The sequence below is a fragment of the Prionailurus bengalensis genome, chromosome E1, assembly GCF_016509475.1.
Source record: "Prionailurus bengalensis isolate Pbe53 chromosome E1, Fcat_Pben_1.1_paternal_pri, whole genome shotgun sequence".
In the NCBI taxonomy this organism is placed as follows: domain Eukaryota; kingdom Metazoa; phylum Chordata; class Mammalia; order Carnivora; family Felidae; genus Prionailurus; species Prionailurus bengalensis.
Window position 1 is genome coordinate 10,258,725 of NC_057347.1, and position 24,179 is coordinate 10,282,903.

General features: G+C 47.4%; 2 protein-coding genes across 5 annotated transcripts in view; both read left to right on the forward strand.

The window, feature by feature from the left end:
• Positions 1-13,114, forward strand: part of ULK2 (unc-51 like autophagy activating kinase 2) — an 85,256-nt gene extending 72,142 nt beyond the window's left edge. For 3 of the 4 annotated variants that reach the window (XM_043583249.1, XM_043583250.1, XM_043583251.1), the window contains 7 exons: positions 2,021-2,170; positions 3,494-3,702; positions 5,667-5,857; positions 6,309-6,427; positions 7,228-7,385; positions 9,687-9,822; positions 10,753-13,114. In XM_043583249.1, the coding sequence (XP_043439184.1) occupies positions 2,021-2,170; positions 3,494-3,702; positions 5,667-5,857; positions 6,309-6,427; positions 7,228-7,385; positions 9,687-9,822; positions 10,753-10,811 (1,022 nt within the window). In that variant the 3' untranslated portion in view covers positions 10,812-13,114. The remainder of the gene's footprint in view (positions 1-2,020; positions 2,171-3,493; positions 3,703-5,666; positions 5,858-6,308; positions 6,428-7,227; positions 7,386-9,686; positions 9,823-10,752) is intronic. The other variant, XM_043583252.1, reaches the window with a different exon arrangement.
• A 2,985-nt stretch (positions 13,115-16,099) lies between these two features.
• LOC122486024 lies at positions 16,100-23,518 on the forward strand. The gene is given in 7 exon segments (XM_043585504.1): positions 16,100-16,106; positions 18,585-21,427; positions 21,430-21,594; positions 21,596-21,711; positions 21,713-21,839; positions 21,841-22,190; positions 22,192-23,518. Coding segments are annotated over 7 exon segments (4,935 nt in total).
• Positions 23,519-24,179: the final 661 nt, after the last annotated feature.

Genomic DNA, 24,179 nt, shown 5'->3' on the forward strand with positions numbered 1-24,179 from the left:
GTGTGAATTGTTCCGGTCTTGTCTGATTAAATGCTGGCCCTTTTGCAGAAGTAGTCTTTGAAGCCAGTCTTCTTTCAGCCTCGTTCTGACCACAGGAGGGCTCTTCTTAGCTGTCTCTCTCCCTGGTTCTCTCTATTAACCTTCTAGATGGTCCGTTTGGTAGCTTGCTGCTCTCATGGAGCCAGCAGCCTCCTCATTTGTGTATCACCAAAATCTTCATTGTTTTTGACAGTGCACTCAGAGAACTTTCTCGTGATCTGTTTCAAATAGAGTCCATTTCCTTGGGGAGGATTTCAGAATTCTTCGTTCCGTGTCTCCACCACCGTGGAAAATCCTGGGCACCCTTCTCTAGAGCTGGGTGTGAGGATGCTGGCCCATTTCTTTCAGAGTGACTCCCTTGCTTTGTGACCTGGGTGCTGGGTGGGCTGGAAGCCCCTGGTCTTTTTGGCTTGCCTCTCTCTACCGGCCCGAGACCTCTGCTCGACAAGTGAACTGAGGTGAGGGCCGTAAAGCTCTAGCATTTCATCTACGCGCCCCGGTTCCACCCTCGGAGTGGGGGCTGGGTGGAGACACAGGTTCTTACCGAGATGTGGTAGATATTCTTGAATAAATGTTTCATTTCCTGCATGCCCTCAGGACATTTTGCAGCCGCTTTAAGTGGTTGTTTTTTGAGAAGCAATTTCCACCAGTTACGGTCGTGTCACCGAGGAGCAGGTCTGCGATGCCCCTCACACACTGCCCCTTCTGGGAGTGATTGCTCTGTGTGCTCTCTGCCAAAAGTCAGTCACTGGTTGTTGGGACCGTTTTTGAAAATAGCTTTTTTGAAAGAGCATATTATGTCTCGTTCTCCTTCACAAATAGATTTAAATTTATAGGTTGTGTAAGTTCTACATGAATATATGTTCTGATTTCAGTCCGAGTTTGTGGATGTGAAACCAGGTTTTTCTCCTTAAACAATATTTGGGCAGAAAATGCATATTTGATTATTTTTATTCTCCTTTTCTTTTCCATCTTCCACATGAGCTTTATTGTCAGCATTTGAAATTGCACATTTCTCTAATCATGAAATTTCCTTTTCTGAAAATAAAAACATAAGCCCTTAAGAAACAATAGGATCATTGGCCCTTAAAATATACCCATGATTATCTTTAAATACATGTATACCCAATAAAATAACATCATAACAGTGTTACAGAAAGAGAGTATCTGTGTCGTTTCGTACATCTTGTGTGATAATAGGCGCTATTTAATTGATTCCCACTTGCTGTTCCCTTACTCCCTAGAAGACTTTCATGAACTGTCTGTTCTGTTAATTAGGTGCTTCAAGTTTGTCATGCTCTGTTGTGGATCACGGACACTGATGGCAATTTGTTTCTGTGTCTGGTTCAGTGTTTCTACTTTTAAATTTGTGATTTGCCTCCATCCTGTGACCTCAGAAATGTAATGTTTTCGAGATGCTTGGATGTGAAAGAGCTTTGGACGACTTCTGTTCATTCGCTTTAGTTTGGTGGAGAGGGACTTTTCTCCTCATCTTCCTTTAGCCCACGCTAAGCCCATCAGGCCCCTCCGACATTGGACCCACCTCACACCCCCCTGACAGACACACGGCTGTGGTTCCAAGGCATGTGCTTCGACTCCACTCTCTCTCTCTTTTCAAGCTCTTACTCTGTGGAGACTCCTGTTCTTCCTTCAGCTTTACCTCACGTTTTTATTCTAAGTACTCGGTTTCCACTTTTTCAAATGACCCTCGACAGGCATGACTGCAGGTCACATACTCTGGAAGTTCACAGAAGTGACTCTGCATCCAAGGCTTTGGGGTAAAGAAGATTCACAGCTGTGAAGAGATTACTATAAAACACTATTAGTGGAGACCTACGTTGCATTTCTGATTTTAAGAGTAATAAATGCTTATTGGAAAAGAAAACAACCCTGATATAAAAGTACAGGTCTCCCTATAATCCCAGCCCCCAAAAGAAACACTATCAAAACGATGTAACATCTTGTGACCTTTTCACCGTAGCCCCCGCAGGAGCTTGTGGTGTGGTACTGGCACCTCCCATAGGAACAGCAGCAAGTTCCAGGGCTGTCCTGTTCACTGTAGGATCTCCTCCACACAGTGCCACGGCCCCCACTTGTACCCATATGGTCCTTCGAACGAGAACAACCTCAGGTGAAGCATCGTCTTATTATGATTTTGGCTAGTGTTGGGAGCACAGTGTTCTGTTGATGGCTTAATGGTGTGGCTGAGCAAGTCCCTTGACCTCTCTGGACTTCAGTTTCTTTACCAATGACATGGAGATCATCATTGTCTTTACCTTAAAGGGTTGTAAGGTATGAATGGGACCTTATTTGTGGGAGGGGGAAACCTGATAAAATAAAAGTACTGTATATTTACAACATGCGATATTACAGCGATACAGTCGAAGTGCGACTTCTCCATGATGAAGCAGCTATGCCTATATGGTGCTTCTTAGCTTGTATTAAAGGCTTAATTTAGTACGTTTAGTACATGTTTTGAAATGGTAGATGGTTGTCTGTCTTTGCTTTGTCCTTTTAGAAACCTGAGTCTTACCTTTTTTGTACCTTGGGCCCCAGTCTTTGCACTGAATCCTGTCTGCATTGAGACAGGTCAATAGATTGGTTTTATCATCCTCCATACTCTACACGTAGGTCGTTAATACCCTAAATGAAGAAAGCACTTAGATTGGACTTGAAATGAGTTCTCGTTTGACATCATCTTCTATATTGGACCGTGGGTTCTCTGAGTTCTCTTACACTGAGTAAGTGACCGATCACGATGTCAGTAGATTCGTAAGCAAAGGGTTGTAAACAGATAACGAGAGAGGAGGTAGAGCCAACGATCTTGTTCTTCGGATTATTAGAAGTATTAAGTAATAATAAAATACAATTTTCAGAAAGTAACGTTTTTTACCTGTTAACTAAGCCAACACTAAAAGACTGACGCCCAGCGTCGCTGAAGGTTGGCGGGATAGGTGCGCTGCCTCACAGCCACTACCGCAGGAGGCCGTGACGCGGTTGTCCCCAGGGCTGTAAAAGCGGGGGTCACATTTGCTCTGTGGAAATCCCACTCCTGTTTACACCAGCACTTCGGAGTACTGATCACAAACGAGCCTTTCAGAGGAAGGAAACGCTTTGGATTTCATTATAGTGTTATTTGTGATACAAAAATCAGAAATGGTACAAATCTTCCGATAACCGGTAGCTATAAAAATTTAGTGAACTGCTCTGCACCGACCGCATGTTGCAGTAAAGACTACGGAGCAACAGGGAGAGATGTGCATGTCGCAGATTAGTTTAAAACGAGCCATGATGATGTCTGTGGAATGTACGTATGAAAGAAGAACAGAGGGGAACTTGGAAAACTAAAGCCCAGGGGGTCGGTGCCTTTTCTTTTAACATTTCCTTTGTTCCTTGGATGGTGGGCGCAGGCGCTCACTGCGGGCCCTGCGCCGCATGTCCTGTTCTCTTGCAGCGGGCTCCAGCGGCTCCGGAGGCTCCCTGTGCTCCGCCAGCGGCCGCGCGTGCGTGGGCTCCCCGCCAGGGCCGTGCTCGGGGTCCTCCCCTCCGGGAGCGGAGGCGGCTCCCGGCCTGAGATACATGCCTTATGGTGCTTCACCCCCCAGCCTAGAGGGGCTCATCACCTTTGAAGCCCCTGAACTGCCAGAGGAGACACTGATGGAGGTAGAGAAGAGACCCCTGTGGCGTGTCGCTGTAATGTCGAGAGCACGGAAGAAGGTTCTAGCAATGAGGAAAGGGCAGAATACACAAAAGTTCTGAAGCTTTTTTCTTCTCTTTAACTCACCTTGTCCTTTTCTCCTTGAAAAACATTGCTGATGTGTTTTTAGAGTAATGTTAACAGTGACACTCATCCAGAACAAGCATTGGTTGAGAGGAAGTGACACATGGAGATTTTTTTTTTAATCTGAAGTTTATTTGCTAGTTATGGGATTTGTAAAGCACAGTCTTTGTCCTGAAACCGTAACTTTTTATTCTCACTGCTTGCTTTTCTTCATAAGATAAAAGCAATACACTTAGGCTTATGAAATAATAAAGCATAATGCCAGATTAGTCGCACTGAGAAATAAACCTGCCAAGCAAATGCTCACATTTGTAGACCAGCACCCTCCCTCGGTGGAGCCAGTTCCACAGGGAAAAACGCAGCCTAATCTGAAGCACGCTGAACACACATTCAGAACGACAGAAGTTAATTTTGCGACTCCAAAGACTGTGCCAGTTCAGTTCCTCAGACTCGACTCCAGGACAGCACCCAGTGGCCTACACTGTGTCCTCAGTCCTGATTACAATGCTGACTTAGCATTTCAAATTAAAATGATCAGTTCTCCGGGCCAACAGAGAACAAATTCCCTCTCTCCATGCCGGACCTCCAACTAACGTTTTTATTTTGCATGAATGAGAATTAAATATTTCACATAAAAGTTATAAAATGTTGCATGCAAAATTTAGTAGTGATTTTGTAGAAGTTTTAGTTGTGATTTTGAAAATATGTACAATCCAGTCCTAAGATTGGGAAAGCAGTTTTCAGAGTTTTTTCAGTTTCCATCAAACTAGACACAAATTGTGTTCTAGTACATTTTCCAGTGTATTGGAATGTACAGTCCAATATGCTGTCAGAGAGCAGAGAGACTTTCAAAAGTTAATTGGTTTATTCTCCTTTTTCTAGGAAAATGATTCTCCTTTTTTCATCATAGAAGGAGAATGAGAAGCTTAGTCTTATTTGAGCTTTCAAAAAACATTTATAGCTAAAAGCACATCTCAAAACAACATTAATTTAGGGTGCCTGGGTTGCTCAGCCTTGGCTAAAGTCATGATCTCAGGGTTTGTGAGTTCAAGCCCTGCATTGGGTGAGCACGAGCCTTGCTTTGGGTGAGCCTCACTTCTCTCCCTTTCCTTCTCTCTCTCTCTCATTTTCTCTCTCTTTCTGCCCCTCATGGGATTCTCTCTCTCTCTCTCTCTCTGTCTCTGTCTCTCTCTCCCTCTCCCTCCCTCCCTCCCTCTCTGCCCCTGGTTCACTTGGGCCCTCTCAAAAAACAAAAAAAACAAAAACCCACATTACTTTTAGAATGCTCATTTTTTAAAGCATGCTATTATGTCTATACTCCCCTCTTTAAGTGAACAGCTCACAGAAATTTAGAGCTTTGGTATTAGGAGTCACTGTGAACTGAAAACTCACCAGAAATTAAAATAAAACATCTCTGGAACTCTAAGTCAGTAGAATTTACTAAACTAGCAAGAAGGGTGGTTTAGTGTAAAGGATATCCTTAAAATCCTGATGCTTATTTGGTCATGTTTTTGTCTCAAGTATGTTGATTTAATTGTTTAGTTTTGGGGTTGTGCTTGTCTTTGTTTTTGTTTTTCTGGTAAAACACGGTGACCTCATTCCTTTGACACTTAATTTTGGGGCTGCTCTCATACATACACACAGACACATGCGCATACCCACATTTGGTTTCACCTGTGTTTATTTTCTTACTAGTCTTCTGGAATTTAAAAATCTTCGTCTGTTTTGCTCATTCTGATATTCATAAGTATAGAAAAACATTAGCGCCGGCCATGGCTTATATACAGGAAAGAGTACACGCCTCCTCTTCACTGAAAGTTTCTAAGACAAATTGGCTTTGCCACAGCGAGAACACACAGACGCCTTACGCCACCTCAGTGTGATGCTGATGTTCACCGAGTGCGTGCTGGACCTGACAGCCGCGCGGGGAGGAGACCCGGAGCTGTGCGCGTCGGCTGTCTCATCCGCCGTCTCCTTGTACCAGATCCAGGAGAGCGTGGTCGTGGACCAGATCAGCCAACTAAGCAAAGACTGGGGGTAGGTGCTCCCCAGGCATTCACTTCCAGATCCTCCATGCTTTCTGTAAATTCACGTCTGAGATGGAGACCTTGTCGCACGCCAAGATCACATCCCATCTCAGGGCTTCAAGGGAGCCCCGAGTTGTTCCGTTGTGCGAGATCTCACTATATGAGCCAAGACTTGAAGATTCCGCAACCCTAGCGTTGCCTTCTCTTTGTATCTTACGCTGTCGAAGGTATTTGGTGATAAAGGGATCGTACTGATTTTTCTTTGAGTAGACCTGTTGTGTTCAAAGCACACACACATCTTTTTCATGAACCTTCTTCCTTCCAGAGTTAGTTGTGCATTAAAACATATCCAGGAGAATGATACTCCTTTAGAAATGCTGTTTTAATGGTCACCTGATGAGTAGAGAGCTGAGTCTGGCATGTGGGTCCCAGGATAACACTCTGCTGTCTTCTGGGCACAGGCGGGTGGAGCAGCTGGTGTTGTACATGAAGGCGGCACAGCTTCTAGCCGCATCGCTGCATCTCGCCAAAGCCCAGGTCAAGTCCGGGAAACTGAGCCCATCCACGGCCGTGAAACAAGGTATGGGTGGGGCGTGACGGTCCTCGAGCTGCTCCTTTCCCCTTTGCACTGAGAGTTTGTGATGAGGAATCCCTGTGTTGGTAAATATTCGTAGGGGTGCCTGGGTGGCTCAGTCGGTTGAGCATCAGACTCATGATTTCAGCTCAGGTCATGATGTCACGGTTTATGGGATCGAGCCCCAAGTCAGGCTGTGTGCTGACAGCTCAGAGCCTGCTTGGCATTCTCCCTCCCCCCCCTCCCCCTCTCCCTCTCTCCCCCTCTCCCTCTCTCCCTCTCTCTCTCTCTCTCCCCCCTCCCCCCACCCCTCCCTCTCTCTCTCTCTCTCTCTCAAAATAAATAGATAATAATTTTCAAAAAACATTTAAATATTCTTAACTGGGCAAAGATTCTGATTTTTCTGTTTTTTGTTTTTGCCATTTAATTCATACAGGGAACAGTTGGAAGTGAAGTGGAAGAGAACACATGAAAGAATCTGATTTCTGGTCTTTTTTGTTTTTTAATGTTTATTTTTGAGAGTGGGGGGAGGGGCAGAGAGGAGGTGGAAAACACGGAATCTGAAGCAGGCTCCAGGGTCTGCGCTGTCAGCGCAGAGCCCGACGTGGGGTTCAAACGCATGAACTGTGGGATCATGACCGGGGTCGAAGTTGGACACTTAATCGACCGAGCCACCCACCCCAACCCCGGTCATTTTTTTCAATGATCATTTAATGTCACTTTCCTTAAATCAGCAGGAAAGGTGCATGTCACTGTGACTTGACTTGTGGAGGAAAAATAAAATTCTCATCTCAACTTCTTTTCAGTTGTCAAGAATTTGAATGAACGATACAAATTCTGCATCACCATGTGCAAGAAACTTACGGAAGAGCTGACTCGCTTCTTCTCTGACAAACAGAGATTTATTGATGAAATCAGCAGCGTGACTGCAGAGAAACTCATCTATAATTGTGCTGTAGAAATGGTAACCCTTTCTACGGTTTAACATTATTTAAGAGTATTTTTTGAGTTGAATACCTGCTTGACCTTATCGTTTTAAAAAGAGTTTGTGCCCTTGACTGCTCCCAAGTCCCAAACACGGTGATAGCCTCTTACTAAAGGAGGACTTGGACTTCACGAGCACAGGTGACACATTAAATAACGTTGGTTACCGCATTCGGTGAAGTGTTATTGTACCTCCTAAAAATTGCTAACCTTAGGCATGATCTAATCTTCTTATACTTTGCATCTAAACGCTTTGGCTGGATCTGTTTCTGCATTTTGTACTGTCTAAGAAATTCTGGCATAATAAAACATTAGGAAAAATACCGCTCTGTTTACCAGTCCACAAAAGTCCACGTGCCCAGATTCCACTTACGGACCTTACTGAAGCATTCGACACAAAGTAAAATTTGCTTTTCCAATTATTTGGGTCTACTGTTGGAAATAATTTGTTTCTATCTCATGGGGGAAAAGTTGCTCTGAAGTAGTGATGAAATTAGAGACTGTTAGTTAAGTAGTTTAGTGGGGAAGAAAATTATTGAGCAATCTTATTTTTGCCACATTAACATAATAAATCTACCTCCTCGCCCCAGAATATGTCTACTTTGAATTGTACGGTTATGTTACCCTTGGCCTTATTCTGCAAGCCATTCATTATCAAAAGTCAAATGAAAATGACTTTGGAGTATAAACTGTTGATAAGCATAACATACATTATTTTGCTCTAAACTATTGATATGAATAATAGGCATTGTATCACTCTATACTGGTTTGAGACTTCATATGATAAATTATTTTTAAAACTTGGGGCCGAGAAAAATGTCCTCTCCTGAGGAGTTTGGCTGTTCTTCCTTTTCTGATAACAAGAGCAGTGTAACTTGAATAAGTCCCTCCTTTTGCCCTGGCTGCACAGCAAACTTCGTGATATTAGCACCATGTTTAGTCATTTCCTCATCCTTTTCAGAATGGATTTTCTGTACCCATTTATATGTTTTATTGTAAGTGGCTTTCAAGTATTTTTTGAAAGAAACAGATCATATCGGCAAGTACACCTCAGGATACTGGGTTACTGGCAGTCCCGGCTTTTAAAGACTGAAGAGAACGTTAAAGAACAAAATTCAACCAAGTAAAATTGAAGATCTAATTGGCTTTTGTGAAATGATTCATGCATCAGGCAGCATTTCGTCTAGCAAGTAGAGGAGAGCTTTACTGAGCTAAATAAAACAAAGGTGTTTGAAGGGAGAAGGGGGTAGTAAAAAAGAGGAAAGGAGTTCATTAGCAAGGAATGCGTTGTTTAGGCAAAGTTACCCTTCTAAGGGAAACTGAAGTGTGGAAGGAAGGGGTCAATCAGTAAATTTCCTAGTGCTGACCAGGAAATGCCATGTTGACTGGTTCGAGGTTACATACCTGGGGTATTGGAACTGCAGTCAGGTGAGGTGAGGTGAGGTGAGGTGAGGTCCTGGCTTACTGACTTGGCCTAAGTGGTGCCATTTTGGGCCTGTCGTCTACTTTTTAACAAGGAAATCAGAATACCATTGAGAAGACTTCTCAAATAGTCATGACCTGTGCATAATACTACAGTCTCCTCTTTCTGGAAAGCCCCTGCCCACCTTTCTCATCACCTCTACTCCTTTATGACTCAGCCGACACACCACTTCCTGGAGGCTTTCCCTAATCTCCGTGTGCCACGGGGTGGTTAGATGTGCCCGGTATGTGTTCCGTCCCATCTCAGGGCTTCCTCCTACACAACCACGAGTCTCGTGGAATTAGCAAGCCATGTTTTCAGGCCTGTGTGTCCCTCCAGACTGTGAGTTCTCCATCGTGGTATGTGCAGTGCTTGGCACTTGTAAACACCCCCGAATGAATGGGTGACTACGCCAGAAAGTTCTTTGGCTAAAGGAAGCTATTAAATGGCTTTTACCACCATTTAATTATCTTATTATAACAATATCTACCTTAATGAAATGTCAGGTTTCCCTAGTGTGAGAGTATATGTTTAAAATAAACTTTTTAGTGTAGCCATAGAAGAGCCAATTTAGAAGTATAAATGCTGAATCATGAATCTCTCTGAGTACGGGATTATGTTTGAAGGCAAAGTAACTTTCATCGAGAAGCTCCTTTATACTGCTCATCTGATGAGTCTTAGGAGTAAGTTTTGTAGTTTGGTAGATTATATCATCTCGTCAAAATGTGTTAGATATCATTTAAAGCTGCATTGCCCAGATGGATGTGTATTTTCGTGGAAAAGTTGAGAATCTCCTTGCTCTTGCTGACTTGGCTTCAGGTTCAGTCTGCAGCCCTGGATGAGATGTTTCAGCAGACAGAAGATATTGTTTATCGCTATCATAAGGCAGCCCTTCTTTTGGAAGGCCTAACAAAGATCCTCCAGGACCCTGCAGATATTGAAAACGTACATAAATGTAAGTTGACTTGGAAAGTGGTGTGTTATTGATTGCAGCTGAGTTGCCTCCTACGGGTGCAGCAGGAAGAGCTTGGAGTTTGGAGTCGTACTGCCTGGATTTGAATCTTGGCTTTCCAACTTTGGGCAAGTCATGGATTCTTAGTGCGGTCTGCTGCTGCTTCTAAAAGATGAGAGAGTTGTTTGAGGAACGGAGATCATGCTTATAATGTAATGATTGATGGCTTTTGATTTTTATACCACATTACCGTGTTGGAAGATGTGTGTTTGTGTATGTAGAGAACTCTGTTTTTGTTAAATAATAATACATGCAACTATTTTAAGCCCCGTGGGCTTCAGTGCAGAGCCTGCTTCGGATCCTGTCTCTCCCCCCTCTCTCTGCCCCTCCCCCACTAGTGCTCTCTCTCCTCTCAAAAATTGTGGGAAAAAAAAAAAAAAAAAAAAAAGAACTTTATGAAGATCCTACGTACCCCAGATCGGGTATAGACAACAGAGTGGAGATTTAGAGAGTACCAGGATGATGATACCATTTGTGGAGTTTAAGCCCTGGTGTTTGAGGAGGGGCTTGGGAGCATAGGTGGTCACACCACATTTTGAAGAGCCTCAAGGGGACTGCAATTCTAAAATGATGTGCAGTTGTGAGCAAGCTAGCTATTAAAACCTAAATTTTCTTTATTTGACTTGCTAACCTACATTTTGCTCCTGTGCATCACTGAGCTAGACATTATATCTAAACAATTATCAGGCAGAAAGAAGAAAAAATCTTCAGAATGGTTCACTTTGGGGCAAAGATAGAACAGAGACAAGGATGTAGGTGGAAAGTGGTTTTGGTTTTGTTTGTTTGTTTGTTTGTTTGTTTGTTTTTCCATTTGTTCTGCCCTTGGTTTTGAAAACAGAAATGACTTTTGCTCTGAACTTACTTTATTTCTAGATAAAACTAGTATTGAAAGAAGATTGTCGGCACTCTGCTGTAGCACCGCGACCCTGTGAGCGGCAGCCGGTCCGGCCCCTGGACCAGTGGTGGAATTGAGGACAGAAGTTTGGGATGACAGCTCGGGTTCTGGTTCCCCATCTCCAGGAAACCGTAGTTTCTCACCTGGTGACTACCAAAGACCAAGCAGTGACTTCACAAAGGAAGAACAATCCAAAACTACATACTTGTAGGAAATCTGCCTTATCGGAGACGACACCCCTTCCCCTTTTCTTTGTAGAAGCAGCAGCAAGAGTATTCCACTTGGCTCTCAGTTCGAACCTGGTAAATAAACGTACCTTAGAAATAGAACTATCAGTGCAGTTATTCTTAAAGATGATCAAGAGGGGAACAAAATGAGTGGCTCTTTACTCGTTCATCGGAGCAGTGTGTGAAATTCCATGTATTTACTGAGGTATAAAAGTAAAAAGAAAAAAAAAATCTACATCTCATCCGGGCAGTTTGATATCTGGGGTAGGTTTGTCTAAATCTGAGCACACATCCTTAAACAGCTCAGGAGGAAATAGCTTAAGAACCAGCTGAAAGAAGGCTCTTGGAAGAAATTGTGAAATCTTCCATCTGATCTAATATGGACACATGTTACTCTTCCAAAATCTTTCATATTGCACTAATTTATTAAAACAACTGTGCATTGGATTTTGCAATTTAAAACTAACTGAGGCACAATGGACTTGTTTAAAATATTTTACTTGATTATATTCTATACACACACCCTTTCCAGAATTCACATGTAATGTCTAGTGGACTTTTAAACGGTAAAAACTTGTGTTCATGTGGACCGTTGCATTTTTTTAACCTGTTCATCCACACGTAACAGATTTTCTCAGTGGTATTTTTGAGTTGCTGGTCGTTTGCCTTTGGTTTTATTTTTTACCGTGCATGCAGAATGTGCATTGACGCCTGTGATCTCTACGTTTACTAAAGGCTAGGTTTATTTGGGCAGTATTAGAAAGAGTATCAATCGGGAGACTCACAAGAATTTTAGCCGGGCCACAACAAAGTTGGCGACCTAAAGGCTTGTTAGTGATGTGGAGTTTTCTACATGAAGTTAGTGAAAAATGAGGTTTGTTTTCTCTTAGGAAAATGGGCAGCTCTCTCTCCAGCCTAATGTGTATTTTTCACGTTAATCCTGACAGTTCACCAGATAGCTAGTCACCAGATAGCTAGACGTGGAGAATGCGGGCAGTTAACATCCTTCCAGAAACCGTTCCTATGTTGTGTATTGTTTGATTTCTTTTACTCACCTGCTTGAATACTTGAATAAACATTCTCCACTTTTAATCCTTATATCTTTATCCTTTTAGATAATATAATCTGAACTCTGACAAATTGCACAGAAGCTCTTTGGCATTAATCTAATTTTAGCATACTGATAAAGACAAACAAAAACATGGTTTTTCTTTTACTTTGACGAAGTAATGTAATTTTTACCTTATTTATCTGTATGAAATTCCAGCACTTAATTTGAACATTTATTTATATGATGTTTGTATTTTTAGGTCTTTAATACAGTGTTTCTACCTCCCATTTGTAACTGCATATGCATTATTCTTGAAACTAGGTAAAACTCACTGAATTGTTGTGTAATAGCCTTTTTATTATTGCCTGTACAGATGTATATTGAGGTAAAATAAAAGTGACAAAGTGTTTCTAGGGCAAAGCTGGGTCCGTATTACGTGGCTTGTCAAGCCAGCTCCTTCCTCAGTGAGTTTGGAGGCTTGGTCACTAATATCCTTTGTCCTGCCCCAAGATTTCCGATGCTCGGTGACTGTCAGCGCAGGCTGCCAGGCGTGTAGACTACGCGATGAGGACTCCTGCGCCTCCCTGCGGGGGTGACAAGCACTGGTATTAGGGACACTCTAGTTTGCATAATTCCTTCAAGCATACCGAGCAATTTCATTCACCTTCTCGTAGTTATCAGCCGCGTTCTCTCAGTAGATCCTCCAAGGGGCTGGGTTCCTTCTGGCCCCTCCGCCCTGTCCTTTATTTTTTTTTTATTTTATTTTTTTCTTTAAACAGGATGAAACAGGTTCTCAGCAAGTAAGTGATGTGTCTGAAGTCAGGTAACTAGTGAGGTAGTTAAGCCATGCTTTGTGACTTCCAAGTTCATTCTTCCTCCTCTTGTATAATGAAGGTCCGTCTTGTGATAGATGCTGTGTGTGAAACCGTGAAGTCTGAACAGCAAAGAACAAACTGTAAACTCATGAATAACGGTTCTGATTCTACTTCCATTTTCAAGGCCGATTGTTTTCAGAGATCTTGCCTTGACTATAGCAATAATAAATGCTTTATGTTTCCACGAGTACTTTTTAATTCCGTATCATCTGTTTCATACGGTAGAAATGGGCCAGTCTACACATCCATGGGTTGACACCCGTATTGAAGGCATAACGTGGGAAGTTACTGAGCACACGCATGTAAACAGAGGCCTGCTCGGTGAATTTGCTAACCAGCTCTTCCCGCTGTAAGAGTTTGCCTTTATAACGGCACCCTGTCCTGGACCTAACGGTTCCCACAGTCCACGCGCCCTTATCCCCGCCCAGAGGAACAGTCGAGGCAGCAATGGTCTTGTTTCTGCCGGAGTCCTGGAGAGGAGCTTCCTGGCAGGGGCGGGTCCTCCTCAGTCTCCACAGGGCCACAAGGGAGAAGCTGAGCGGGGACATAGTGGACATGAAGCCATTGACTCAGGTATCTAGGAAGCCGTTGAGGTGACAGAAGTGATTGCAGGACGACCTCCCACGCGTGGAGTCTCTACAGACCGTCTTAAATCCTTTCTGAGATAAAGCGCGGTGTGTGGCTCCAGGAGGGTGGCCTGCTGGTGTCCGCGACAGCGAGGAGCTACTGCTCGGGGAGCGTGATGTTCTCCCTCCACCGAGAGGTGCATCTTCGAAGCATCTGTGCCCATCTCCACGCGGCCCTGAGACGGTTCACCTCTGGGGCCCGGACCCGTGAATCTTCAGCCACAGAAGCTCTCGGGACTTGCTCGAGTCTCTTCCTTGTTTATCCAAGCCCTTGTGAGAAGACTGCCTGCGGGAGAGGGTCAAGACGGTGTTTTCCTTACCAGAGTCAGAGGGAACCGCCTCAGACCCGATCCACCTAGAAAAGCCTCGCTCTCCGGGAAACTGACAATCGGCCCCGAAAATCTCTGCTTTTGCAGAGGGGGCAGAGCCAAACAGGAAGGGTCAGTGTGAATTCAGGGACCAGACTGTGGTAGAGACAGGAGCGGGGGCCGGGAGCGTGCTGTCCCCGCCGCTGCAGGCACACTGACCCCGCGGAGGCCGCACAGACCAGGGCCCTGGGCACACATGTCTGCCCCCTGCAAGCGGAACTCACCTATGGGCTCCCCCTTTCCACGGAAGGTCTCAGCCCAGTTTTCAACAGGCCATGTGGATTTTGTCGTTCAGTGTGTTCCCAGGGTGCCTCCTGGGAGTGGATCTGAGCCGAGGAGGCTGCTTCCTGGAGCCCCGCACCTGCTCTTCCCTTGGCACAGCGGCTCCTTCGACGTCCGCACTCGGGAGACAGGCGGTGGGCCTCTCCTGGGCGAGGCTGCCTGGCGCACGGTCGTGGACCTCCCCACGCTGCGTGCCCTCCTCCGAGACAGTCCTGACCTTCCCCGAGTTTGCTTCCATCACTAGGAGAGGCCAGCCGAGCACTTGTTTGCTGAAAGCTTCACTCTGCCGCCTCGGCGTGGTGGTCCCCTGGGTCCCAGACTCCAGCTGCCCTGTGCAGAGCTGTGTGTCCAGAGGGCAAGGGCGCAGAGCTCAGAGAGTGGGGTGCGGATGAAACAGGTTAGTGAGCTCGAAGTTTGAGCCGTTCCGGGGACGTGCGTATCCTCAGCGAAGCTCGCTGTTGGACTGGTGGCGGTCCACGGCTCCCCGCTGTGTTGTTTTGGGGAGGGCTGGAGAACAGCCTGTGTTTGTTTAGGGCAAGGCCTGGGTTTAGGGCTCCCTGGAACCACATTTGCTCTAGCCGGACAGCTTCTGAAAGGACTTGCCTCCTTCCCTGGCTGGCCTGCCCGGCAAGCTGTGTTCAGACATCCTTTATTTACCCTTTTAGGTCAATCTGGCAGTTACGGTGAAGTGTTTGTATCGAGCTAACATTTATTTGATCGGCATATCAACCCTTACTTGCCTCATTTTACCGATGGAGAAACAGGCTTGGAGAGTAATCCCCGCTCCGAGAGAAAAGCCCTGAGGCCAGGTAGTGGTGGAAGCAGGGGTTTGGACTGCTGGGCTGGGGAGCCTGGGTGTGGGGGAGCCCTCCTCCCCCTGTGATGTGCTTAGTGCCCCAAACCTGCTCACCCGCACGTCCTTGTAACACCTCTCCGGTGATGTCCAGGAAGAGGGGGGAAAAAGTAGAGTTCTGTGCCATTCGGACCCATCTTCTGCCTAGCAGAAGGGAGCAGATTTCGAGAACAGGTGGAGTCAACAGCTCTGTTGGGCCTGGGGCTGGAGCCCGAGAACAGTGGGTTTCAGAAACCACCCTTGAACCTCCCAGTGAAAGGGCGTCTATGACGTATCAATAAACTTGAGCATTTGGGGGCGCCTGGGTGGCGCAGTCGGTTAAGCGTCCAACTTCAGCCAGGTCACGATCTCGCGGTCCGGGAGTTCGAGCCCCGCATCGGGCTCTGGGCTGATGGCTCGGAGCCTGGAGCCTGTTTCCGATTCTGTGTCTCCCTCTCTCTCTGCCCCTCCCCCGTTCATGCTCTGTCTCTCTCTGTCCCAAAAATAAATAAAAAACGTTGAAAAAAAAAATTAAAAAATAAATAAATAAATAAACTTGAGCATTTGATTGACCCACTTTGCAGTTTCCCTGTTTGGTCTTACCTGTGCCAGTGAGCTCGAACCGCAGGTGCAGCACCAGGTGGGAGAAGCCTCAATCCGGGTTTGTCCAGGGGACCCCACCCCCACCCCAACACGCACACAGCCGAGTCCTGGGACCAGTTCTTTTGTTGATGGAGGCAGAAACCCTTTCCCCAGGAACTCCTTGGTCTGCCCCCACTGCGGCCAAGCGGCCCCACGCCCTCACCTGGGCCCCGTCCAGCGTGGAGTTCACACTACGCCAGCCCCTCCACCAGGAGGAGCGTAGCCCCCAGGGTTTTCTCTTGTTTGCCTCAAACCGCCAAGGCCCCAACCCATTTTCTCACCTTCCTGTCCTGCCCTCCCCATCTCGGTGATGAGGGTCCTGTGCCGCTGGGACAGGACTCCCCTCACTCCCCTCCCCGCAAGGAGAGGCTGGGGAGGAAGACAGGCTGTTTTTCAGTTCCAGCTAGCGGGTTTCTGTAAAGATGACGGGTAAATGGATTGCACACTCTAGAAATACGCCCAGTCATGGTTCCTTTAGGAACCCGCATAAGGAGCAGAAGGTGTGGGCAGCCGAGCTGGTATGGAATGCCTTAAACTGAGAGCGGAAAGGAGACACAGTTTCTAGTGGAAACCCAGAATATTTTGAGCATGAGGTTTTTCTTCTTAATCCCCTTTACTATGAAGAAAAAACAGCCCTGTGTCTTTTTTTTTTTTTAAGTTTATTTTTGATAGGGAGGGACCTCAAGAGAGAGGTCCTCAAGCGAGAGAACCTCAAGCAGGCTTCACACTGTCAGCACAGAGCCAGACACGGGGCTTGAACTCACCAACCGTGAAATCTGCCCTGATCTGAAATCAAGAGTCGGACGCTTAACCCACTGAGCCACCCAGGCGCCCCAGCCCTGTGTCATTTTTTAAACAAGGCTCTTTAAGTCTAGGAAAACTCCAAGAGGCAAATCACAACTAGGGAAAGTATTTGCCATAAATACAACAGATGAAGGGAGGGGACGGTGAGGGAAAGGCTAGTAGAAAATCAGGAAATTCCCTTTGCTCCTGATGCACGCACCCCCCCCCCCCCCCCGCCACCGTCCCCAGTCAGAGGCCGAGCAGGCCAAGGCTCCCAACAGATGTTCTGAGTCACCCAGCTCAGGAGAGGGAAATAGATCCAAGAGGCCTTAGGGTCCTCTCCCCCAGACGTGTGTTTCTGTGTCTCCTTCCCATGTGCCCTGACTATGACACGGGCCTCGCTTTCCTCGCCTGTGAGGCAGAGATGGTGAGAGAACTTGCCTCTCAAGCTTATCGTGAGGATTAAACAAAATCATACATGCAGTGCTCACACCCCTTCCTGACACATGGTGAGCCCTGAATAAACACCAGGTGGTGGGATCAGTGGCAGTCACAGCAGGATTAGAGCCAGGGCCGAGGCCCGAGGGCCTGGCTGTATCTTCCCCACTGACCACTGGGACACGGGGCAGGACTCACTTCTGTCCTCCCCTCCACCACTTGTGTGCTGTACTCTCTTTCTCACATCTGGTTTTGGGTTTTTTTGGGGGAGACCCGAGCTCTTCTTTCCACGGAGAATGTACCAGAACAACATTGCTTAGACAGGGGCTCCTGGGTGGCTCGGTTGGTTAAGCATCCAACTCTTGCTTTCAGCTCAGGTCATGATCTCACAGTTGGTTAGTTCAAGCCTCCCCCCACCCCCACCCCGTTGGGCTCTGTGCTGGCAGCACAGAGCCTGCTTGGGATTCTCTCTCTCCTCTGTCTCTCGCTGCCCCTCCCGACTCTCTCTCTCTCTCTCTCTCTCTCTCTCAAAATATATAAATAAACTTAAAAAACAAAACAAAAAACCACATCGCTTAGGCAAGCCAATCGGAGCGCACATCGACGTGAGCTCGCTAATGAGAGGCCTGAGAAAGTTAAAACTTAAAGGCCTGAGAAAATTAAAACTTAAAAGCTTAAGTTACGGGAAAACTGAAACCTAACCAAGCTTAACCAGCTTGTTCCGCTTCTGTACAATTGCTTGGCGCGCCCATGTATTTCTGATCAATCACAGTTGCCTGGCACAACCGTATATCCTTGATCAACCATTGTGACTTGGCACATCCGTGTATTTCTGATCAATCATTGTTGCTTGGCACATCCGTGTATTCCTGATTTCCCCATGACTTGTTTGTACCTGTCTATAAAAGGGGTGTAAAAACCTCTCTCAGGGCCTCTTGGCGTCACCGGCAACGGGGGCGCAGAGGTCCAGGTTCGAACCTGCAATAAATGACCCTTGCTGCTTAGCTTTGACTCTGGACTCTGGTGGTTCGTTTTTGGGGGTCTCTTAGACTCTGGGCGTTTCATTTGGCGCATTGGCTGGGAAGGCCCCCCCCCAAACCCACCAGACCCCAAGTCAACGGGTCATTTCTGAGACCGATTGGTAAGTAAGCCGTCTCTGTCTGTGTCTGTGTCTGTGTCTGTGTCTGTGTCTGTTGTCTGTTGTCTGTTCGTTTCTGGCTCTCCCGCGCGGGATCTGTATCAGTGACTGACCTAGCCCTGGTGGACGCGCTATAGGGAAGTCAGTCGGGACCAGTAGGAGACGTCCTCTGGCTCCCGTCTGGGGCACTATTTTGGCCCATCAGGACTCTTTGTTCGGGTTACGGACACCCGTTCTGTATCTGGTCTCTTCTCCAAGGCACTTTCTGTTTGCTGCCACGCTTGCGATTTAACTTGTCTCTTCTCCCCTGCAGGTATATCCAACTCGCTTCCGGAACAGAAACTGACTTGGCCCATTTATCTTTTCCTATACAGGCTATAGGACAGAACCAGAGTACACCTCTCTCCCTTCTTCTAGCTAATTTCAAGGATGTCCAGGCTGGAAGAAGGGAGAGAGGTCATAACCTAAGCCTGGACATCCGCCGGTCGAGACTCATCACTTTCTGCCAGTCTGAGTGGCCCACTTTCGGAGTGGGCTGGCCTACTGAGGGCACTTTTTGTTTGCCTATAGCGGCCAAGGTCAGGGCCACCCAGACCAGGTTCCCTACATCCCCGTCTGGCAAGATCTTGTTGAAAACCCTCCACCCTATCTTCCCCCTCCCCTTGCACCCCAGGCCCTGCCCGAAGCGGCCGCCCCACCTGTTGCCCTCTGGTTGCCCCTCAAGGGGAACCGGGGTGGGGGGGGGGCGGGGCGGGAAGCGGCAGCTGTGCCAGAACCAGGGAGGCTACAGGCAGCAGCCGTGCCTAGCCCTATTAAAAATGAAACCAACCGTGAAGGGCCAGCCGGCCAAACTCGCCGGCGCACCCAGTGTGAGCCAAGCTCTCGCCTCCCCCACTCCACTGTAGCCCTACCCCTGCGGGAAATAGGACCCCCCGATGAAACGGGCAATCCCCGACTCCAGTATTGGTCCTTCGCCACCAGTGACCTATATAATTGAAAAACCCAAAATGCTCGGTTTTCTGATAACACTAGAGATCTTATAGCCCTCCTAGAGAGCATAATGTTCACCCACCAGCCTACCTGGGATGACTGCCAACAGCTTTTGCGAATCCTGTTCACCACGGAAGAAAGGGAGAGAATTCAACTTGAAGCGCGGAAGCTGGTCCCCGAGGAAGATGGTCGACCCACTGTTAACCCTGACCTCATTAATGCAGCGTTTCCCCTGACTCGGCCTGATTGGGACTACAACGCGGCAGAAGGTAGGGGACGACTGCTCATTTATCGCCAGACTCTAATGGCGGGTCTCTGGGCTGCAGCACGCAAGCCCACCAATTTGGCCAAGGTGTACTCGGTAGTACAAGGTAAGACAGAGAGCCCTGTCACCTTTTTAGAGAGATTAATGGAAGCCTTTAGGCAGTACACTCCCATGGACCCTGAGGCTCCTGAAAATCAGGCTGCTGTTGTAATGTCGTTTGTAAACCAGGCTGCCCCTGATATCAAAAAGAAACTCCAAAAATTAGAGGATTTAGAGGGAAAACAGATCCAGGATTTACTCCGCATTGCTCAACGGGTATATAATAACCGGGACGCTCCAGAGGACAAGCAGCTCAAAGCTACCAGGGAAATGACTAAAGTTTTAGCCGCCATAGTTCAAAAAGATCAAGGGCCCACAGGAGAACAAAAAACTCGCCCTCCTAGGCTCCCCCTAGACAAAGACCAATGCGCCTACTGTAAAGAAAAAGGACATTGGATTCGTGACTGTCCCAAAAAGAAGCAACTGCGCTCAGGGTCAAAGCAATGGCAAACCAGAGCGGCCCCCATCCTATTTACCCAGAACTCAGAATAGGGGGGACGGGGTTCGGACCCCCTCCCCGAGCCCAGGGTAATCCTACAAGTGGAGGGGACTCCTGTGCAATTCCTTGTGGATACAGGAGCACAGCATTCAATACTCACTGACCCTCACGGAAAAATCTCTGATAAGTCCTCCTGGGTCCAAGGAGCTACGGGGACAAAAAAATATCCTTGGACCACCCAACGAACAGTGGATCTAGGGACAGGAAGGGTAACCCATTCCTTTTTGGTCATCCCAGATAGTCCTTGCCCCTTACTGGGAAGAGATCTCCTCACAAAAATGGGAGTTCAAATTCACTTTCAGCCCGGAGGGCCTAAAGTAACTGACTCCCAGGACCAACCTATCTCGGTCCTCACCATACGACTGGAAGATGAATATCGGCTTCACCAAACTCCACCCTTCCCGGAACAGGATATTAGCTACTGGCTCCACTGGTGTTCCGGAGCCTGGGCAGAAACCGGGGGAATAGGGCTGGCAAAACATCGTCCCGCTCTATTCATAGAAGTTAAGCCAGAGGCTGACCCCGTGAGGGTCAAGCAGTACCCCATGTCAGCAGAAGCCAGGCTGGGCATTACCCCACACATCCGCCGTCTCCTCGACACCGGAATCCTTAAGCCATGCCATTCGGCATGGAATACCCCATTGTTGCCTGTGCGCAAGCCTAATGGTGGAGATTATCGGCCAGTACAAGACCTAAGAGAGGTCAACAAACGGGTTATGGACATACACCCTACCGTGCCCAACCCTTATACTCTTCTCAGTACCCTCAGCCCAGACAAACGATGGTATACTGTTCTTGATTTAAAGGATGCCTTTTTCAGCCTGCCCTTGGCCCCCAAGAGCCAAGATATCTTTGCATTCGAATGGGCGAACCCGGAAAGAGGCATAAATGGACAACTCACCTGGACCCGACTTCCACAAGGATTTAAAAACTCCCCTACCCTATTTGATGAAGCCCTCCACGAAGATTTAAGTGAGTACCGGAAATTAAACCCAAATGTGTCTCTCCTACAATATGTAGACGACCTCCTTGTTGCAGCCGAGACCCGAGAAGCCTGCCTCGTGGGGACAAAAAACCTCCTACAGACGCTGGAGAGCCTAGGGTACCGCGCGTCCGCTAAGAAGGCCCAAATCTGCAAGTCTGAGGTAATATGTCTGGGGTACTTACTAAAAGGAGGACAAAGATGGCTCACTGATGCTCGGAAAGAGACTGTCCTCCGCATCCCGCGACCCAACACGCCTCGCCAGGTGAGAGAATTCCTAGGGTCTGCGGGATTCTGCCGATTGTGGATCCCAGGTTTTGCTGAAATGGCCAAACCCCTTTACGCAGTTTCTAAAAACCAACCATCGTTTGAATGGTCTGCGGAAGCTGAGCAGGCATTCCAACAGATAAAAAGAGCTCTCTTATCGGCCCCAGCTCTAGGACTGCCCGATATCTCTAAACCTTTCCACTTATATGTGGATGAGCACAAAGGCATAGCTAAGGCAGTGCTGACCCAGCATTTAGGTCCATGGCCCAGACCAGTGGCCTATCTCTCAAAGAAAAAAAAAAAAAAAAAAAACTGGACCCTGTAGCCGCAGGATGGCCCCCTTGTCTCCGGATAATAGCGGCTACAGCCCTAATGGTTAAAGACGCCGATAAGCTGTCCCTGGGTCAAGAGTTACATGTCACCACACCCCACGCCATCAAAGGAGTACTCAAGCAGCCCCCCCGATAGGTGGATGAGCAATGCTCGGATGGTCCACTATCAGGGACTCCTGTTAAATCCTTTGCGGATCACATACACCCCTCCCCGAACTTTAAACCCAGCCTCGCTGCTACCCGACCCTGACATGTGCAGACATCCTAGCACAGATTCATGGAACAAGGGAAGACCTACAGGACCAGCCATTACCTGATGCTGAGGTCACCTGGTTTACTGACGGAAGCAGCTTCGTCCATCAAGGGCAGAGGCATGCGGTATGCGGGGGCAGCAGTGACATCTGAGACTGAAGTGATATGGGCAGAGGCTCTGCCCACAGGGACTTCTGCCCAAAGGGCAGAACTAATTGCATTAACCCAAGCATTAAGAATGGGGCAGGACCGCAAAGTGACTATATATACAGACAGCTGGTATGCCTTTGCTACGGCCCACATACATGGGGCAATATACCATGAGAGGGGACTACTCACTGCTGAAGGCAAAGACATCAAAAATAAAGATGAAATTCTAGCCCTATTGGCCGCTATTTGGGCCCCTAAAAAATTGGCCATAGTACATTGCCTGGGTCACCAAAAAATAACTGATCCAGTCTCTCGAGGAAAAGACTGCACGCCAGGTAGCACAAAACCCCATTCAAGTACTCCCTGCGCAGTTACCAGACCCAGGGCCCCGAGATTTACCCCCACAGCCTGAATACTCAGAAGATGATCTTATCTGGATACGCAAGCTCCCCATGACCCAAGTTACAGATGGATGGTGGAGGGACTCTAGAGACCGCCTTATCCTTCCCGAAAAATTGGGCCATGCCATCCTGACAAAAATACACCACTCTACCCATTTGGGGCCCCGAAGACTTCAGGATCTCCTCAGACAATCCAAACTGGTATTAAGAAACATCTCTGACCAGACGGAAAGGGTTGTGACAGCCTGTTCCACATGTCAACTCCAAAACGCGCACCCACACGTCACAGCTCATGGCCACCGAAAAAGAGGAACCATACCAGGAGCCCACTGGGAAGTGGACTTCACCGAGGTAAAGCCCGGCAAATACGGCTATAAATACTTACTAGTGTTCGTAGACACTTTTTCAGGATGGACTGAAGCCTTTCCAACCAAGAAGGAAACGGCGCAGATAGTAGCCAAAAAGATCCTAGAGGAAATCCTGCCCAGGTATGGTTTTCCAGTCATGATAGGGTCAGACAATGGGCCTGCATTCGTCTCTAAGGTAAGTCAGGGATTGGCTTCCATACTTGGGGCAGATTGGAAATTACATTGTGCTTACCGGCCCCAAAGCTCAGGACAAGTAGAAAGAATGAATAGAACATTAAAAGAGACCCTTACTAAATTGACTATGGAGACTGGCGCTAATTGGGTAGAGTTACTCCCCTACGCTCTGTACAGGGTTCGCAACTCCCCATACAAGTTGGGTCTTACACCCTATGAAATCATGTTTGGCAGACCCACACCTATTATACCTGATCTCAAGTCAAACCTCATTCAATTAGACCAAGATAACAGCCTCTTGTCTTCTCTCAGGGCTCTACAGCGGGTTCATGAGGCCGTGTGGCCTAAACTAAAAGAACTGTATGAGGCAGAACTCCCACCCACTCCTCATCAGTATCATCCAGGAGACTGGGTCCTCGTCAAGCGACACCGGCAGGAGAACCTTGAACCCAGGTGGAAAGGACCTCACCAAATCATCCTGACGACTCCCACCGCCATCAAGGTAGATAACCTCCCCACCTGGATTCACCACACCCACGTAAAACCTGTCGACCCGCTGTCTGACCTCGTGGGACACACTGATAAGAATACTACTTGGACTGTAAACCGGAGTAAGAAAAACCCCTTCAAACTAACCTTGCGCCGTGCCTCCCCTAGACATGTTCAGGATGGTAACCCTTGTCCTACTAGCCCTCAACCTTAAACACCTAGAGGGAGGACTAAATGCCCCCGTTGACAAATGGAAATTGTATGAAGTTCTATATGGAAGGCCCTGTGATTGCAGAGGTGGCATAGTTAAAACCCTTACCCTGCCACATGGTAAAAGACTAATAGCCGGCTCTATAGGAAGGGGTGGTCACTATCAGCGAATATACACTCAAACCCAAGACTGTGGGACCACAATTGCTCACTTAACCCAGACCTATGACATCACAGGACCCCAAAAACAGCAGTGGTTATGTGTTGACAAACCTAAACCCCTGCCCCCCACAGCAAAATGCCCTTGCTCTACTTTCCAGGAATCGATGCATAGCTCTTGTTATGACTCCTATCAACAATGTATGGGGCCAGACAATTCCACAACTTACTTTACAGCTATCTTACAGAGTACCAGGGCCGCAAAAGCTAATGATAATAATATGCAACTTCAAGCTGGCTGCCGTGGCTTAGTTGGAGAAGCCGTCTGCTGGAACCCTCGAGCCCCTATACATGTGTCTGACGACGGAGGACCCCAAGATACTGTCAGACAGATAGAAACACAAGCGAAACTTAAAGAAATTGCAAATGGTCCTTAGGCCACAATATCAGCTTCTTGACATGGAAAGTGAGCTTAATTAGGTAGCACTGTAGGACCCAAGATTGGG